The sequence below is a fragment of the Colius striatus genome, chromosome 3 (assembly GCF_028858725.1).
Source record: "Colius striatus isolate bColStr4 chromosome 3, bColStr4.1.hap1, whole genome shotgun sequence".
NCBI classification, from domain to species: Eukaryota; Metazoa; Chordata; class Aves; order Coliiformes; family Coliidae; genus Colius; species Colius striatus.
In genome coordinates this window covers 68839185-68859409 of record NC_084761.1, presented here as the reverse complement: position 1 = coordinate 68859409, position 20225 = coordinate 68839185, and the positions used below count along the sequence as shown (strand labels likewise).

At 35.0% G+C, this 20225-nt stretch overlaps 1 protein-coding gene across 2 annotated transcripts in view; it reads right to left on the bottom strand.

The window, feature by feature from the left end:
- SGCZ (sarcoglycan zeta) overlaps positions 1–20225 on the bottom strand; it is a 200797-nt gene that overhangs the window by 107211 nt on the left and 73361 nt on the right. For both annotated transcript variants that reach the window (XM_061993083.1, XM_061993084.1), the window contains one exon: positions 240–341. In XM_061993083.1, coding sequence (XP_061849067.1) covers positions 240–341 — 102 coding nt within the window. The remainder of the gene's footprint in view (positions 1–239; positions 342–20225) is intronic.

Sequence of the window (20225 nt, the reverse complement as noted above, 5' to 3'; positions counted from 1 at the left end):
TTTAAAGTACAAAATATATATGCTTTGATTCTCCTTTCTTTAGGATAAGACCTTTCCTTTAAAATTTCAGAAGAAAAAAAAAATGACATAAAGGAATCTTTCACTCTTAAAGTATTCACAAAGCAAATCTCTATTGTTTATTAATTTAGGAGGTGTAAGAATTAAACTTTGCAATTTGAACCTGAAGAGATTAATTTATATTAGCTGCAAATTAGGAAAAAAAGATGTAAAACACCTACCTTTCGGGAATGGATTTCTTTCACGTATAGTGGAAGTAGAAATTCAGAAATTCCTTCAAGTCGTATTCCTTTTTTAGTGACTCTCAAATTTCCCATTCCGTCCTACAATTAATAATATATATACATATATATATATATATACTCACTTTAGGAAATAAACTTATCCAGAACAAGTTAAAAAGAGCACAGTATCTGGCCTAATATCTAAAAATAATGAGTGCTGTCCCACTGTCACCAGTTTTCCTGAAGATCTTGGATAGGAGTTAGGTGAGGGGATTTACAGACAAAGATTCACCTAGGTTTGAGCAATTTAACTGCATAGCCTGATAATCCTTTACTGTAGAGGAAAAGCTTTATCTGAAATTACAACTGCCAAGTAAAACTAATTAGTTAATTATCTCTAAAAACACGTATAACATCTTCAAAAGCAGTCTATTATTTTTATGTAGTGAAGTATTACCAAAAAATATGTCATTGTTTCGTCTTGAATCAACCACTTTTGCTTTTCCCAGTAATTAAAATACATAGGAAAACATCTTATAGAAAGAAAGAAAAAAGGTTTATTAGCTGTTACTCATCACCACTAAGTGCATATTGAGGGTTAAATAATTTTAAAAATGCTAAGAGTTATTTTTATTTGTTTGTTATAATTTATCTGAATAGAAATAGGAAAGGGGCCATTGTAAAGGTCTGGATAAATCATGCAAAACAAATAATTCAATGTTCAATAAAATATAAGCACAGAAAATGGATGTAATAAGGATTCAGTTGTATTCTTACAGGAAGTATAATCAAATCTACTTGATACTTAAGAAACAGGTTTATTTTGCACACTGATATTAATTCAAGACATTTTTATCCCTGGGTGCTTGTTACTATATTGCTTACAGAAGATAATTTTTGACTGTATAGCCAGTGGAATTCAACTCAATCCGCTTAAGAGCAAAATTAGCAAATTTAACATAACTGTTGATCAAACATTTTGAATCCATTGCTGACTCTAGTGTAGCAAAACAGTGAAAACTTGCATTTCTGCTCTTTTAGCTGAATAGTGAAACAAGAAACCTCTATTTGCTTTGCAGTTGTAAATAGCTGTATAACAGTGTCTCCAACTGCTATAGCTGAAGTTGGGAGAGCACACTGAATTAAACAACACTGTACTTGTCTAAAGATAGTGTAGCCACCATACCATTATAGCATTTATCTTTCTAAAAGAAAGAATGATGCCAATATGGCAGATATTTGATTGATACCACTGTATCCTCATATGAAGGAAGAGTGTGAAAATGTTAATTCTTTAAGGCAACCAAAAGAATTACATTTTATACAATGTAAAACATCTGGTATCTCTTCCCAAACTGAACAAGGGCACAATGATAGATAGCTTTCCTCACTATGACAGATCATAGAATCATGGAATCATAGAATCATAGAATCATAGAATGGTAGGGGTTGGAATGGACCTTAGAGATCATCTAGTCCAAACCCCCTGCAGAAGTAGGTTCACCTAGATCACGTCACATAGGAACATGTCCAGACAGGTCTTGAAGACCTCCAGGGAAGGAGACTCCACAACCCCTCTGGGCAGACTGTGCCAGGGCTCCCTCACCTTCACAGTGAAATAGTTTTTTCTTATGTTTAAATGGCACTTTTTGTGTTCCAGCTTCATCCCATTACCCTTTGTCCTGTTGCTAGAAACAATAGGAAAAAGGGATGCCCCAACCTCTTGACACCACAATTTAGATATTTGTAAATATTATTGAGATACCCCCTCAGTCTTCTCTTCTCCAGACAGTCCCAGTTCCCACAGTCTTTCCTCATAAGGAAGATGTTCCATTCCCCTGATCATCTTGATGGCCCTGTGCTGAACTCTCTCCAGAAGTTCTCTGTTCCTCTTGAGCTAAGGAGCCCAGAACTGGACACAGGACTCCAGATGACGCCTCACCAGGGCAGAGTAGAGGGGGCGCAGAACCTCCCTTGACCTGCTGGCCACACTCTTCTTGATGCATCCCAAGATACCATTGGCTTTCTTGGCCACAAGGGCACATTGCTGGCTCATGGTTACTTTATTATCCACCAGATGTCCTAGGTCTCTCTCTGCAGAGCTGCTCTCCAGTAGGTCAATCCCCAGCCTGTACTGGTGCATGGGGTTGTTCCTTCCCAGTTGCAGGACTCTGCACTTGTCCTTGTTGAACCTCATGAGGTTCCTCTCTGCCCAACTCTGAAGCTGGTTGAGATCCCACTGAATGGCAGCACAGCCTTCTGGTGAGATTTGGAAAGGACATGCTGTTGGGAATCAAGCCTTCATGTATCAGTTATAAAGCTAGAAACCTAGATGCCTATGACTACAAAATGGGAATCTACCAGTCAGAAAAGAAATACAGTGTCTTCACAAAATGGAGGAAATACAGAATAACAAAAGCTACTGCTATACCTATAATATAGAATATGTTTGTTAAAATAATATGACACCAAGATAAATTTAGAACCTGTAATAGTCTAGATAATGTTCAGCAAACCTTGTAACCTATTACTAAAAGCAAGAACTGCCTTCTTGTTGGAAAAGATTCTAATTGTATACAACTATGTGTCATGGTTTAACCCTGGTCAGCCATTAAGCACCACACAGCCACTCTCTTACTCCCCCTCCAGTGGGATAAGGGAGAGAATTGGAAGAGAAAAAGTGGTAAAACTCACGGGTTGAAATAAAGACAGTTTAGTAGGTAGAGCAAAAGCTTCTTGCACAGGAAAATCAAAACAGAGAATTCGTTCACCACTTCCCATCAGCAGGCATGTGTTCCCTGCCATCTCCAGAAAAGCCAGGCTTCATCACACATTAACAGTTAGCTGGGAAGACAGATATCATCACTTTGAATGTTCCTCTCCTTCTTTCCTTAGCTTTTATTGCTGGGCATAACATGGTATGGAATATCCCTTTAGTCAGTTGGAGTCAGCTATCCCAGCTATGTCCACTCCCAATTTCCTGTGCCTCACAGCCCACTCGCTGGTGAAGTGGGTTGAGAAGCTAAAAAGGCCTTGGCACCGTGCAAGCCCTGCTCAGCGGTAACTAAAATCACTTTGTGAAATCCATGCTACTTTCAACAGAAATCTAAATCGTAAGTCCAAGTCCATATCAGTTAGTATGAAGAAAAGTAACTAGACCAGACAAAGAAAAGAAACTAACCCAGACAAAATCAGTACATGATGACAGCTGAATTATCAAATAATGCTTCTTAAAGAAGTAATGTTATATTTTAATTTTTTTTTCTTAAATTAAGATATGAGATGTATATACAATCTTTTCACATATAAAATCTCAGGCATTCATAGGCTTCTTAACAAAGAGTGCAATATGAAACAGAGGAAAGGAAGATAAAGAAAATAGACTTTCATTATGAATGTGCAATCTGCACTAATACTCATTAGGTCTCAATTTCAGCAATCCTATTTTACAATATATGCTATAGTAATAGCATATAAAATCATAATAGAAAATAATAATCTGAAAAAATATAATAACCATGCTATATCTTTGGCAGTAAAATAAATACTCAGCAAGAAAGGCACCGATATATTGATTTGGATGTAAACACAGTTTCTATCTGAAAAGGCAAATCCAATATGTTGTTTTATTTGTTTCTGTGAAATGTTTGTAACTGACAATCACAAAATTATGTTCACAATAATACTGAAAAAAAAAGTGAAAAAATACAAATTCAAACCCCCTGAAATGTATAATTGCTGAAATTAAGGTTACCTAGGAAAATTCTATCTGTTCCATTTTGCATGTATATGTATGATTAAAGTCCATAGTTATATGGAATATTTACCTTCCTGTATCTCAGCTAATTCCACACAAGACTGTCACTGCTCTCAATTAGCAGCTACTCACTGTTTTGCTTTTATCTCATTATTTTCTTGGCTCTGCATTTATTGGACTCTGTTCTTTTCAAAACTATCTTTTGAAGACAGTATTGTCAGTTTCTCTTTTGGCTTCTGTTCTTATAAGCATTTATTGCTACTTTTCAAAATTCTTTCAGTGACTTTATATTGAATGATGTTGTTCTTACATTACTCAAACGAAACTGAAGCATAGATGTTAACTTGTTCAATAATTTTAGGTACTTATTTTCTCTATATTCAGCAGTGGGAAGCTAATTTTAATAGCAAGTTTAAGCTGCCAGAGTCTCAAAAACAAACTGGTAATAGAGACTACTGCATCCACAAGGCCTTCCCTTGTTCTTAGTGACATTTCTAATCTCACATTCTTTAGTTTTTCAGTAGTGAAAAACTCATCTACCACTGTCCAGTAGTTCGAATGCAGACCAGACTCTGGACAGACAGAAGCACTCTAGTTTCAGTAAAGTTCCGTTCTTCAAGTCAGCAGACACTACAAGTTGCAAATGGTTTTATAAGATACAGAACTGAAAGTGAGTGACTGTGACCTTAATCTTTTGATAAATGGAATAATCTTCCAGAAAGAAACTTCCTGAATTGTGTAAGGGCTGATATGAAATATGACTGAAAAGTAAAATGATATGACATGCTTAATGAGTCTCTCTCCATTTAAAGGATCGCTGCTTAGCAGATTTTCTTCATCAGTAACTCCCTATACAGTTTTAAAAGGGGCTAGAATAAGAAGAGTTTCTTGTTTTATTGAGTTAGAACCATGCTGTTACAGAGAAAAATACAAGGGTTTTCAGAAGTAACAAAACTTCATTAAAAACTTATTAAGATTCAAAAGATTAATCAGAGGATGGTCCAGTCTTCTTGGCTCATGTAATACACTTAGAACCATGAAGATCAGTTTAACTTTAGGGCTTCCCCAGGAAGATGAAAATTAATATGGAAGAGTTTAAAACAGAATCATGGAAGAACTCTGTCTTAAAACATACCGACATCTTCCTGTAGATACGCTTTTGATGTAATATTAGCAGTATAATTCTTTTCAGATATTCCTTCTGCTAATCCAAATAAACTTCCTAAATTACTTTAGGCTTTCCAAGCAATAAATACTCTGATTATCTAATTGGTGTGATTTGATTTTATTCATGTACTGCGACTGGCTGGGATGGAATTAGCTTTCTTTAGAGCTGTCTATATGGTGCTGTGCTTTTGATTTTTGGCTGAATAGTGTTTGTAACATACCAATGGCTAATGCTGAACTGTGTTTGCACAGCAGCAAACATTTCTCTGGGGATGAGCAAAGAGTTGGGAAGGGACATAGCCAACACAACTGACCTAAACTGGCCAAAGGTATGCTCCATAGCTATAACATTATAGTCAGCAATAAAAGGTGATAGTAGAAGAACAAGTGTGGGGCAGAATAGGGATTGTCCTTTGAGGTGGCCACTGCTTGGAAATTGACTGGCCATCAATCTGTTTGTGGTGGGGGATGAATGACAGTCTTTACATCATTTTATTTTTTACTGCATCTCACAAAATGGGCAGTTAGAAGGTGGCAAAGGACCCTCTTAATCAAAATGCAATCTTTTTCCTGAGGATCATATACTTGAACTTAGATGAACAAGCACAGGATAAGTAAACTGAAGTGTTGTTTAATCCGAATTGAATAAAACATGAACAAATGACATTTTGTATTTCAGTTTTGCATGGTGTTTTTCCTGTTTTCCTTCATAATAAAATACATAAAATACCTATTTTGTTACTTTCCACGAGGAACAACTAACTAGTTAGTGGTCTAGGAAATCCATTGTTATCAATAATATTCAAGGTTTTCAAAAGTTCTGCTATTAGATGGGATATTCAGCTTGTTTTCTGAGTATATTTTTTATATTTTTGAAGATTGTGTCTTCAAAAACTCACAGTCTAAAGAGGGAAGCACTACACAAAACATGAAAGAGTGGAGGAAAAAAAGGAAACGAAAAGGAAAAAAAAAAGTGCCTGAACACAATGTCCTATAAATAAATAGTCATTCACTGCCTGTTGCCTTTTAGGCATCATAGCAGAGGCTAAACATGAAAAGGAACCTGGATGTGGTTGCAATGCTGTGAAAGAGCATGTATGAAAGATCTGTAGGTGTAAAACAATGCTAGGCAAAAGAAAAAAAAAAAGAGGATAAGATATCAGGAAAAAGTTGGTTGAAGCAATGAATCAGTGGTGAATTATACTGAAGATGGAAAAAGAATACTGAATCTTAAATGATGGCACAAAAAACAGATAATATAGAGAGATAGTGTTGGGGACGATTAAGAAGATAAAAGACATTAGTACCTATGTTGATAAAATGGAAGAGATACACAAAAGATTAGGTAGAAGATGACAAGAGAATTTATTTGTACTGTGTTCATACACACAGAAAGCTGGATTTCATAAACAAAGTTGGAGCATAATTCCAGCTGGAGAGAAACAATGCTTGGACATGGCTATGGATATACAATCAAAAAAACCTCAAAACTGTAGGCAGCTACAATTCCATAAAACCAAAAAGGGTAGTGGTATCAGCAATGAAAATACGTCATACTTTCCTGGATTGCCAAGGAAGATATCTGAATTTGAGTAGTCAAAAATAAAGGTAAATGAAAAAAAGATATCCAGGTGAATACATTAGAATGGCAAAAATCCGTATTGATGGAAATATTGCCTTCATCTGTTTGCTGAAAATAATAGTTGACATTGTAGATATCTGTAGAAGAAATTACTATGTCACAGTCGATGTTTAAAGGAATACAGACTAAGGAAAACATTCATCTATGAAAATTCAGTACTGACAATGAGATTTTAAGTGGAAAAGCTATTGAAAAATAAAGTCAGACTGCTAGCCAAAGTAAATGGAATTAGAATATTCTGAAGATATTCTATCTCTTAAGATGATTTTTGAATGTGTGGAGCATGGTCTGGCTTTTTCAATTACAAAAATAATCTTGAAATGAAAACAAAAGTCTATATGTTCATGTATTAATAGAAAATATATACTTATCTAGAAGAGATAATAAGATCAAACACATCTTTCCTGCTTCAAAGTTTGATTTTACTTCATGGTCTGGTAGTTGTGTTATTTTTAATTCATACACAGATATGTCCTTTAATGTCAATTGAAAAATGTAGAATTCTATGTGATCTGTTCTCATAAACTTCTTGATTAAGGTACAATCTTCCTAGACCTCTTTAGAACAAATGGTAATTTGTATTTTCTTAAAAGAAACATAATTAATAAATCAGGAAAAATATAGAACCAAACTATGCCACTCTTCACCTTCCATTTATCTGACATTCACAGAATCTTCAAAGAATCTGGAGGGTTGGAAGGAACAATGAAAGATCATATAGTACAACCCTACTGCCAGGGCAGGACCACCTAGAGTAGGCTAGAGGGGTACTCATTCAGGTGGATTTTGAAAGTTTCCAGAGTACCAGCACTGACTCCTGACTAGATAGATACACCTCACTACTTACAGGCCTCCAACTAGACCCTGCCCCATTGACCATAACTCTCTGCCTTGTTTCCTTCAACCAGTTAACAATCCACACTGATCATCTAGCCCACATTTTCTCAATTTTGCTGTGAGGATGCTGTGGGAGATGTGTCAAATGCTCTACTGAAATCAAGATAAACCACATCCACTGCACTACCACCATCTATCCACCTGGTTACATCTTCATAAATGGCTATCAGGTTGGTCAAACATGACTTCCTCTTGGTAAAGCCTTGCTGACTGCTCGTAATCGCCCTCTTGTCCTTTAAAGCACCTATGATTAGTTGTTCCATCACCTTTCCACATGAGGCTGACTGATCTGTAATTACCCAGCTCCTCCTTCTTGCCCTTTTGAAGACTGGTTTGCTCTCCTCCAGTCTCTGGATTGCATAACAATTCTTACAACTCCATACTTCATACAGGTGGAGTGGAATTGTAAACCTGTCAGGTAATGGTAATTTTTCTTCTCTGTAGTCTCTGGCACAATTATTAGCAAGAGGTAGTGAACGGTTTCTGGATTACATAGAGTCAGTTACAGGACACCAAGAACCGAATAAAGATAGGCTGGAAACAGAGAACAGAAAACACAATACCATCAACTTGATACTGCCCCTGGCAAAGCATGATAATGACTGATACATACACTTAAAGGGCAAATCTGATAGCAGGAGTTTGTGTATATTGCTTTTAATTCTGTCATTACTGGGGGAAAGCTGTAATAATTGCATATTTTTGGATGATACATATTAGTATCCCTGCAACTGAACTAATAACACTATTTTGATAAGACTCCTCATTTTTTAGTTAGATTAATAATAAATTACTAGTTGTGGGTGTGTTTATTGAGTTTACATAAATTCCACAGGTTATTTAATCAGCTTCTCTGTCTCTGACGCTTGGTTGTAGTTTTCACACAACATCTTGAAGACAATTTAATCATGCTGAAAATATATTCATCCTTCTATTTGAGTTTTCAAATAAATGGTTGCTTGATTTCAGAAAGAACAATGTAAAACTACATTGTTAGCACACTCATATTTGAGGACAATAAACAAATGGGGTATATACAGAAGCAATGTTTTTGTTGATAAATCTGTACAAAATATTTATCTATAAGAAATAATAACAAATTTATACAGTCCCCCTGTTTGCTGTGTACACGTAAATCTTAATTAAAATGTTAGAGCAGAGGCTCTACCACTTCTCTAGTAATCTCTACAAACAATATTTGGTACCTACCCTTCTCAGGTATTTCAGTCCTTACACAGAACTAATGCTAGATTACATAGTTTTTGAGATGTAAAGATTATTTTGGTGGAGATGACTTATAATTCATTCAGTCACATGCACAAAATAGGTTGTCTTGGTGCAATTACATGTTTTTACCTTACCCTTTCAACATGCCTTACACAACCAAAATTTCAACTCTTATGTGGCTATATTCTACTATATGCTCATGCCAATTTCTGCTTTAAAATGTTTCAAAACCATTTCAGAAGAAAGTAGTTAATCAGGAGAGAATAATTGTGTAAGATAACTGAACTTGCACAATGAGGCAGTTTCTCAAAATCTATATATTTTGGTTCATAAGTATATAGTTTGTTGCAGAAAAAAAGATTTGTATTAAGTATTTTGATCTTATTTTCCGTGAAAAAGAGATGTGATAAGATATTCACCGATCCTTAGTACATATTTAACTCAAGTTTCATCTCACATTTCTACTATTGTTTCCAAGTAATTCAGGGCTATGCATTACAAAACTGAAAAGTTTGGGGCAGGAAAGAAAGCACTAAACAAGTATTAGTAACATTTCCAGCAGCATCTATTCCCATTCAAAAGCAATAAACCATCATGAATTGAGTGGTGAGCTTAGTTGAAAGGTTTTGAAAACACTACTTTTCTCTTGCAGTACTTCAAAATCAGCTATACCTTAGCTGCTCCTGACATAATTTTTTGTTTTTCTTTTGTTCTTTTCCTTAAAGGCAGATTCTATATCTTAGGCAGTTTACCATATTGCTTAAACTACCTTTATAGTTACAAGGATTATCAAGCATTTCACCGAAATGGTTATCAAGCCCTGGAACAGGATGCCCAGGAAAGTGATTGAGTCATCAGACTTGGAAGTATTCGAAAGACATGTAGATGTGGCACTTAGGGACATGGCTTAGTGGTGGGTATTGCAGTGCTATGTTGACAGTTGGACTTGATTGTTTTTTCTAACCTACAGGACTAAGTATTTTCTTCATACATAACCTGAAACTCCAATGCTGTAATACAATTGCTTTACTTCTGTTTGTCCTTCAGATACATTATTACTTTGACCACGTAATCACAGTTCATTGTCTTTCCTCATACCTCATTTTTCATCTTAAAAATTCCTGTTTATCCTAGTCCGCCTTTGGTTCATCCACATCTCTCTAAGAAGCAGAATTTAAAAAAGAATCACAGCTTGTGAACACAATACTGTAGCTAAGCAGAGAAAAATTATCTCACTTGTTTATTCTAGTATATCTGTGACATTTTACAGTATTTTTTGTTACTGATTTATGAAACATTTCAGATCAGATACTTGTTATCAGAGCAAATGAATTTAAAGAACATATTACACAAACAAACTGGAAAATAGCTCCTCCTTTACATATATTCGTTAGAGTACTTATCCTGTATCTGATAGGGCCAATATTTTTTTCCTCTTTAGCCTGGGATAACTAGTATTGACAACTGTTATAACCACATTACTCTAATGACTGCTTTCTTCTCAGCCACAATCCAGTTTGCGTAAATAATTAAAATTTTACCAAAAAAAGAGTAATTTCCCAGCACTACCCTTGACAAGAAGATTCTTCATCTCCAGAGATCTTTCAATATTACGAGAAAATCCATGCTACTCCATCAAAAAATACTCAAGATCATTGTAAGACAAACCTTGCAAATTTACCTCTGCAGATTTAAGTCCTAGATTTAAAATAGTTCCTGATTTAGATTGGAGAATCCACAAAAAATAGGATTCTGGAATAGCAGGTGAATAAGATAAACTGATAAGATACAATCCATCAATTTTATAAGGATTTTTTCCATCTTGGGGTTGCTTGTAACAACAACTAGACGAAATGACCCAGATGAGCCTTCCTTATCCTGTGTTTTCTTAATACTTTACACTTGTGTGCTAAGGTACATGTACCTTCCTAAATATTTTTTTTATAATATCGCTCTGTATTCATTACAGAGGAAGGCTTAACTTACAATAACCTCATTGGTACCTCTGTGATGTGGCTTAAATACCTAAAGTAAATCCTTCAATCCCTCCCTGGACTGGCACTTATAACTAGCAAAGTGTGCTTTTCTTACAACAAACAAATATAATTAAACAGGAGCTATTACACTGCTTCCTTGATCACATTGTAGCAAAAAGCATTAAAGAAATAAATTTTCAAGGCAGTCTAAGGAACCTATTACCGTCAAAATCTGAAGTGATGATTTTAACGTGAGGAAAAAAGTGTTATATCAAACTTGGTTGTCGAATAAGGTGTGGCTATTTAATGTTACAATATTTATGGTACCCAAGTTTATATATGTTACTTAGTATTTCAGTACAATCACTATATGGTTTTCAAAACAGCTACCACACATATTTCAACAGATGCAACACCTTGCTCTATTGATACACTCCATAAATAAATGGTACTAAGAGAGAATTAGCTTGCTGCAGAAATCCATCTTTTGTTATCAGGTCAAAGGACATGGAAGTGAAAGAAATGCAACAAAGCTGCTTGAAAATAACATTTTTATCTACCAGCCTGCTAAATAGAACATTCATCTTCTAACTGGTAGCTTCAAGTTCCTTCTCTGTAGTTCAAAGGGATTAAAAATCATAATCTTCACTTTTTCGAGTAGTATTATGACCACAATGATCAAGAGACCTACCTGTTCCTTGCAGATAGCTCAGTATGGCAAAAGATCTGTTGTGTTCACAAGTCTTGTATAGGGGATAATTTAAAGACAAATCTTTAAAATCTACTGCATCATTTTGAGAGATGATAGGGTGCTCTCACATATCACAAAATTCCTACAGTATGGCTGAAGTCCTGTTCACTGAAGGACAATGAAAGCTATACCTGTGATTCAACAGTTCAGCATCTCAGTGATTTTTGTAACAGGGCAATTTAAGAGACTGTGGAGAAGGAAGTTTTAGAAAACAGAGTTTTATGTCACAATTAGGCCTTTGAAAGCACTGCATCACGATAATCTCTGTCATCAAATCTTTCTCAGTCTACAGCTCTGAGGATGCAGGGTGGCTATCTGCAGCTGTGTCTACACAGGAACCCCAGAGGAAAGCATCTTCAATCCAGCTTCTGTGCTCAAACCAGGGAATGCAGATCTACACACTTCTAAAAGCAGAAACTGGGAACAAAAGAATCCCTGCAAATATTCTTGAGGAAGATAGTATGACCACAAGCAGAGTGGTGAAACAGAGAAGCCCATATGATCCAAAAGGATATCGATAACATGCTAGGCATGAGGATCTCCATTGAAAAAGTAGTTGACCAGATGGAAAGGAATTCAGGAGTACCAGATGTGAAAGATGAATTGGATGCCTTCCAGAGGGGTAGCTAATTAGGGAAGCAACCAATCTCCAAATTCCAATACCAATGGAACAATCAATCCCAGCACTAGTAAAAAAAACCCCACCAAAAAAACCCCAAACTAACCAAACATTCTTAACACCAAGAATCATGAATCCGACTACATTTGAGGCTCACCAGCCATCTGATCATTACTTCATGCAGCTCATTTGTAATTAAAGTAATAATGTGTCAATCTGGAGAGAAAAGGAGACAGAAGGATTCAAATTCATATAGGACATCTTATTGAAGAATAGCAGTAAGGGAGCATGGATGAATACACTAGTGAGACAAAAAGGGAAAAAGATTCCAAAGGATAATTATAAACTTAAAAAACATTGCCAACATTTCCCCTACCAGAACAGAAGGATCAAGTAGATAATGTATTTGTGAAGAGTAAACTAGAGCACAGACTCGAGTGATAATGTGAGTTACTGACTAACATCCTTTGTGAATGCGACAGAAGACAGACTGAAGAGGAAGTTCCTGAAATGGTTTCATAAAAAGAGTAATGAGAGTAGGGGCTGCTTCACATTTGTCTCTAATTAACAGAGAAGAAATTGGTAAGAATGTGAAGATTAAGTAGTAATGTAGTTGAGATTGGTCACAAAAGAACAGAATTCTTGAAAGTTAGATTAGAAAGAAACCAAACTAAAAGCAATGCCTTTCAAGAAGGCAAACTTCAGTAAAAGCACTCTTAGAGAAGATTTCCCATGAGACTTGCCTAAAGTGAACCAGGAATTATAATGAAATTAAAGCTCCTTAATGAACCCGTTTACCCAAAGGAGAAGAAAGGTTTCTAATAGATACTGGAGAATACTGAAAATTTTTATGTTTTTGTTTTATCTTCCTAAATTTCTTCTTTAGTCAAAAGGTCAACATAACTGGGTTTTCTGTTTTAGTTGGTGTATTAGTGATAAAGGATTAAGATCCTGCAGGTTTAGTGTATAAGCTAGGTATTTTCAAGCCAGTTAAGTAAAACAGACTTCATCCTGAGGAACTCAAATCTGCAAGCCATATTAGCTACAATGTGTCTACGACAGTGACATAGCTCAGAGCAGTAGAGTGCAGCGATCCCTCATTTCCCCACTTACTCCATGTTGGCTCAGACTGTGGGGCAGTTTTTCTGCATGTGAAGGGGATTCCTTTTGGATGAAATTAAATCAGAAGATCTGTTCAAAGTGCAGCAACAGTCTCTAAAAGGAACAGAAAGGTCTCAATCAATGTGTGATATGCAGCACAAGCAAGTCCCACAGTAAGTACCAAGTGCGCATGCACTGACAGAATGTTCTCAAACCACAGACTTCCCATGTTCTTCTGCTTCTTGTGCCACTTAAAAGGCCAAAGGTCTCAAGGTTAGTAATAAACTCATATAAAGGCCCTCAGCTCCTAACTAATGGCATTCCTTTATATTACACCAAGATTTCCTATGATTCAATATACGTTTTCTTCCTTCAGTTGCTGTATCTGTTTTCAGGGGTTTTCTAAATTGCTTGTCTCTCCAGTCTTTTTTTTTTTTTAAAAAAAAAAATCTTCTTTAAAATAATAATGATTCCCCTTTTTCATCTTTCCTTCCCAATCAACTTCTTTGGTCTCAGCTGTGCCACCTTTCAAATGCATTTACTGCCAGTCATCTCCAGGATTTTACACTTCAATCTATCCAAATTCTGTACTTTGCATATATCCTCTCTCATTTACTCTGCCTCTTCTCCACACAAAAGAACAACTGAGAGAGTGGAAGTATTAATTTTACGGTGTCCAGTTGAGTTACTGCCTGACCAATACCCAAGTTAAAATAAGGAAGCAGAAGTTACTGTATAACATTTGAATAGAAAAGAACAAAAAAAAAGAATTGCTTCCATGAAAACAGGCAAGAGAACATCCATATTATCCTCCTGTTATCTCCACTAGATGAAAGAAAGGATGTTCTGGCTCTTGCTGAAGTAACATTGAGAAGCCTATACAAGTGAAAGCAAGAGTTTATAGGATAACTTTCTTTTGCCTCTCATTGAGAAACAGGGATCTTTTGTCCAGGAAATTATATTAGTCATAAAGTATATAAATATGCATACTTATAGTATAGCTTTTGGGACCTTGGTACAAATGGGTTGTTTTTTTTTTTTTCTACTGATCCATTCATATTGCATCACATTATTTTTTGCTGTGTGGCTCACAATTACACAGCCTATGAGCACAACGTCTATGACAGCCCATAAAAATAAAATTGTGAAGGTGAAAACTAGAAATGCAGAATTGGTCTTTTTCTTTTAAAAGGCAAAGCAGTGGCAGTAATGATCAACTTACCTTGAATTCTTTCAAAAAGTATCACGAGCTCTATACTAGAATAGATAATCAATTAAAAAGATGCTCATGAGACCAATGAGAAGCAAAGAAATGAAATAGCCAATAACAGGATAAGAATTAAACAATGGACAATGGAAGTAAGCATAGAATAATATTTTTTAAAAAAACAAAACACCTACAAGAAAGGGCTAAACTTGAAGATGTTCAGACTGGAGAAATTAAGAAGGCACTAAATAACAAACTCAAGTTATGAAAACTTTATTCATGCCCACTGAGAATCAAACAGAACTTAAAATGAAGAAATTGTGCATCTGTAGAACATTTTAGGTCTAAGAACTTGAATAGAAAGATTTTGTATGGTTGTGCCATATCCATCTGTAAAGATTTTTAAGAACTTTTTGGACACGTGTATCTCAAGAATGATGTACAGTTTAAACTAAGTTGTGTCAGAGGACGAAACAGGTGGCTTTTGGAAATTTCTTCCTGACATTCTTTCTGTAATTATTTTTAGACTTCCATGAAGAGACTATTAAACACATGTGTCTTCATAAGGGGCAGAATTGGATTTTTGCCTAATCTTTGTTGATGAGTACAAAATATATTTAAAGCTCTTTTAAGCCCACTTTATAACACTGCAAATATCTAAGCCACACAATAAAAATGAATCAAAAGACACAGTGTAATACATTGGAACTCACACTTTTTCCTGTTATTTTTTTTCCCAGAATATATTTTTCCCACATGTACTGTATTTTTCTGAGTATATTTCTATAAAATGGAAGTAAGAATGCTGTTCTTATAGAAGACTAAGTGCAGTATAGCTGCATATTTTCTCAGAGAGCTTTTAATTAAAACGAAAGGATAAATTTACAAACAATAGCAAAGAAGAAAGAATTTAAGGGATGAGAAATGAAGTATATCTGAATTTTCGGTTATTCTCCTTTTAGCTATTGTATCATAATTTGTCCTAACATTACCCTTGAATCCAAACAGAATAATAACATTTAATATATGATCTCAACAACAACACTTGTCACTAGTTTAATTACTAAGCAAAAATCTGTATACAATTAGTTGGTTTAAGACCTATGCAAGAGTTTTGCCTTGACTGTTTCAGGATTATGACAACAATCATGTCATGAGCAGCACCAAATACTAATGATGAAGAAGTCTATGTCAGATGGTAGACACATCCTGAGGTGATAAAAATATGTTAAGATTATGCCATAGTCAGACATAATGCAGCTGTCAAATAACAGCAAGAATTACTCAAACATAGTAGGGCACCAAGCTTCCAAAGATATAATGTATAATGTTTAATCTGCATGGTATGCATACATATCAACTAATCTCATATACACCTGAAAATTAGATCTAGAAAACATAGAAACTGAGACATGTTTGTCTCATTTTTTTACATCACAAAACCAAAAAGGGAATAGAATGATCAAGGACTAAAACCTTAATCTAGAAAATACAGAACTGATATGAAATGCATACAAAGAAATGCAGAGGCTCCTAGCACCTATAGTGAGAGAAATCTTGGATCAAGTGAAGGCATTGATATTTCTGCCACCAATTTTACTTTAGTCAGTATTTCAGCAGATATATGCGGTATACTTTTCAATATATGAGTTTTAATATTATAATGAAGTTATCATTTTTTAATTTTTCTAAAAATATCCATGGTATACTGTATTCTTTAACTGATCTGATAAATACTATATGCAACCTTAAGAGCATCCTAATCCTACATTCCTAATCTCATTTTTCTAAATCCAAAGTCTGCAAACATGTCAGTCTCTATCTTCATCCCAAATAATTTACATAAGAATGAGAGAAGGAGGAGGAAAAATGTATTGTTAATCCCAAATCTCACAACTAAGGTATTGTATCTCCAAGCTCCAGATTTTCAATGCCATGAAGGGCTTGAAGAACTCAGTTATGTCGTAACCTTATTTTTAGAAAGGCTAATCCCATTCACCATTTCCTGAATGTATTTTCATATTTTTATTCACTTTTCATTAACTAGTCTCATAAGCATGCCTGACAGACACAGTCACAGAATACAAAGTATCTGAACTGTAATGTAGAACAATCTACATTACTAGATGTACTAGCTGAAGTATCCTTCATTACAAACAAGGTTTCTTATTATCTAAGAATCCACAGTATATTTCAAGAAGGTATTTAACAATTAAGTGATAGATTATACTGAAGCATATCAGACAAAAAAAAAATCCAAGCTAGTCAACAAAACAAATATTAACATATAGTAAAAGAGATAACATTAAAGGAAGCAACCAACTGCCATAATCCTAACAGCTCTTTTACCTTTTAATCTCTAACGTGTTATTTTACACATCTCTCAAAAAAAAATCTGATGCTGGCTTATCTCAACAGTGTCAGAGATGAAATATATGCATTACTATTTTGAGATTATTCCAATTAAAAAGAATGTTAATAGCTACACAGTATATATGAAACATTTTTTTCTTCTACATTGGTATATCATATCACTTCCAACTTTAAATAATTAAAAATTATTGGCAAGTCCATCTACTGTATTATTCCCCTTGGCACAGGTTAAATATATGAAATAGCTCTGAAATAGATTTCACGTTGTTTTATTAGATTAGTTCAATTGTATATTGGCATCTGTATCCATCAGGATTAACAGCTTTTTAATGACAGTGCATGTTAATGATTAACCAGAAATACTGAGGAGGGGTGAAGACATGGCTTTAGAAATAATTAATATGACATTTTTAATGATTACTATTGATAAAACTGACACATATTTCCTGCCTCTTTCCCAAATATCTTTTTCTTACTCTTCCTTCCATCCTGGGAATAAAAGAAAAGTAACATATAGAAATAATATTTCCTTGTATTTTATCAACTCTGTACAACTCCATTGTTGTCAAAATATATTTCACTGAAAATGAGGCAAATACTTAAAACAAAAGATGGATTATCACATCACTGTGATATTATATCTACAAACATAAAACACAAACAAAACAATTTTCATCCCAATCCAAATTTTTTTAACTTGAGACATTCTTTGCTGAATTCTTGCTGCAAAGCAGGACAGAAGGACATTATATTCTCTTACAAATACAATTGCAAGAAATCAAAGAATGTGAGTTTAAAAAAATATTAAAATCGCAAATGTTTTCATATGTTGTGATTTTTAAATGTTGTATTAAAAAAGGGAAGTTCTTAAGCCATTTGCATCAGAACTTAAAAAACTTAATTTTATTTAAAATGTATTGATATAAAACCATTTAGTGAAAAAAAAATATGATATTTTTAAAAATGCTTAGAGCAATGGGAGTAAAATAAGTATTTTTTCAAAACCTTTGTCAATGTAAAAAATAAGTAATACAAATTATAAAACTATTTAATGTCATATAGTCATGACATTTAGATTCATCAATATTTGTCCATAGCTCTATAATAGATGTTATTACAAAATATGTGATACAAAAAACTCCCAAATCCATAACCCAGTAGATTCTAGTATTAAAAAAAAAGTATTTTAATGCATTGTCTCCATTTCTCACCCTTCTTTAGTTCTCTATGATTCTCTGCTTCTCTGCTTCCAGTGCATGCCCCTTTAATTCTGTCATTTTGTTTCCTGCAACTTTTTTCCCCTTGACCTGTAATTTAGGAGACACATTGCTTGTTACTACATAGCTGACCTGCTTTTCATCCTTCATTCTTATATAGCATTGACCTTAATATAGATTAAACCAACTGAGTTTCAAAAACTCTGGGTGGATTGAATTGAGATATATTTGAGACCACTTACATGTAAGGGTCTCCATAGGTTTTGTACTTATGGTTCTCCTTACTATTTTTTTTATATAAGCAATGAGTGGGGAATTTTTAGTTGTAAAATAGCCTTTATTTCTACCTGTACCAAAAGCGAGACTTATGTTATGTTCCTTTAATGAGTAATAATTAGAAACCCCTCACATTCCACAGTAGATCCCTAACTTCATTAAAATGTTTTCTTCTATATTATTGAAAATTTTGAAAATATTGTAAAATGTACATTATTTTTTCTTGATCCTTAATAGCAGCTTAAAATATAGAGCATTCTATTAAATTATATAACTTACATCCTGCATGTAAAATGTCCTCACACTCAACATAGTCAGGGAGAGAGTTTTGTATGAAAAACAGTGGGGATACAGGCAATTCCAATGATTACTTTAGAAAAGGTTTTTAATACTACATCCTACCATGCTCTGTCATGGACCTTGAGGAAGCATGAATGGAAAAAAGAAACTACTAGTTGGGTAGAAAAAGGCTGGTCCACTAGATACATCAGGCAGTAGTCAAAGGTTTACTGTACAGATGGTAGCCAGTTCCAAGCAGAGTGCCCCATGCATCAATAAGTTAGTCAACAGCACCCCCTGGGAAACTACCTTCAGGGACAAAGGAGCAGAACAGTACCAGGAGGTCTTTAAGGCCACTCTGCATAGAACACAAGAGCTCTTGATCCTTATGTGTAAGAAAGGCAAGAGATGAGCATAGATGAGTCAAGATCTGATGATCAAACTAAAGGGCAGGAAGGAACTGCACAGGCAGTGGAAGCAGGGACAAGTGTCCAGGGAAGATTATAGCAACATTGCCTGGTTATGTAGAGTTGGGGTCAGGAAGGCCAAGGCACAGCTGAAGCTGAACTCAGCAAGGGACACAAAGAATAAGAACACCTTCTATGTGTATGTCAGTGAGAAAAGGAAGGTCAAAGAAAGTGTACTTATCCAATGAAAACAAACTGGTAACAATGGATGAGGAGAAGGTGCTCAACTGTTTTAGCCTCAGCCTTCACTGGCCTCTCTTGCTACCTCTTCCCATGCCTCTTGAGTGAATGGACTTCAAGATGGGAACTGGCGGAGCAAAGTTCTTCCCACTGTAAGACAAGATCCAGTTTGTGACCATCTGAGAAAACTGAATATACATAAGTCTAAGGGACCTGATAAAATGCATCCCAGAGGACAAGTTGAAAGAGTTGGAGTTATTTAGCCTGGAGAAGAGAAGGCTTCAGGGAGACATTATTGCAGCCTTTCAGTACTTAAAGAGTGTTTATAAGTAAGATGGAGACAGACTTCTCAGCAGGGCCTGTGGCAATAGTACAAAGGGTAATGGTTTTAAACTAAAAGGTGGATTCAGCCTAGATATAAAGAAGACATTTTTTACAATAATGGTGAAGAAAATCTGAAAAGGTTGCCCAGAGAGGTAGTAGATATACCCTCCCTGGAAACATTCAATCTGGATACGGCTTTAAGGAATCTTATCTAGTTGAAGATGCCCCTGGTCATTGCAGAGGAGTTGGACTAAATGACCTTTAATGGTCCCTTCCAACCCAAACATTGTATAATTCTACAATAAATATTACACTATTTAAAATTTTGTTCAAGATCTGGATGGAGAGACGGAATGCATCCAGAGCAAATCTGAAGATGATGCTAAATCGAAAAGATAATAAGTTGAGGAGCTGAACAAGTTCAGTCAGTGAGAGATGTGGCAGCATTGAGGCTTGGTTTCTGTGACTAATCAGCTGGTCTGAGATCCTTTGTGCAAGAAGCAGGGCACCAAGATGGGTTGTA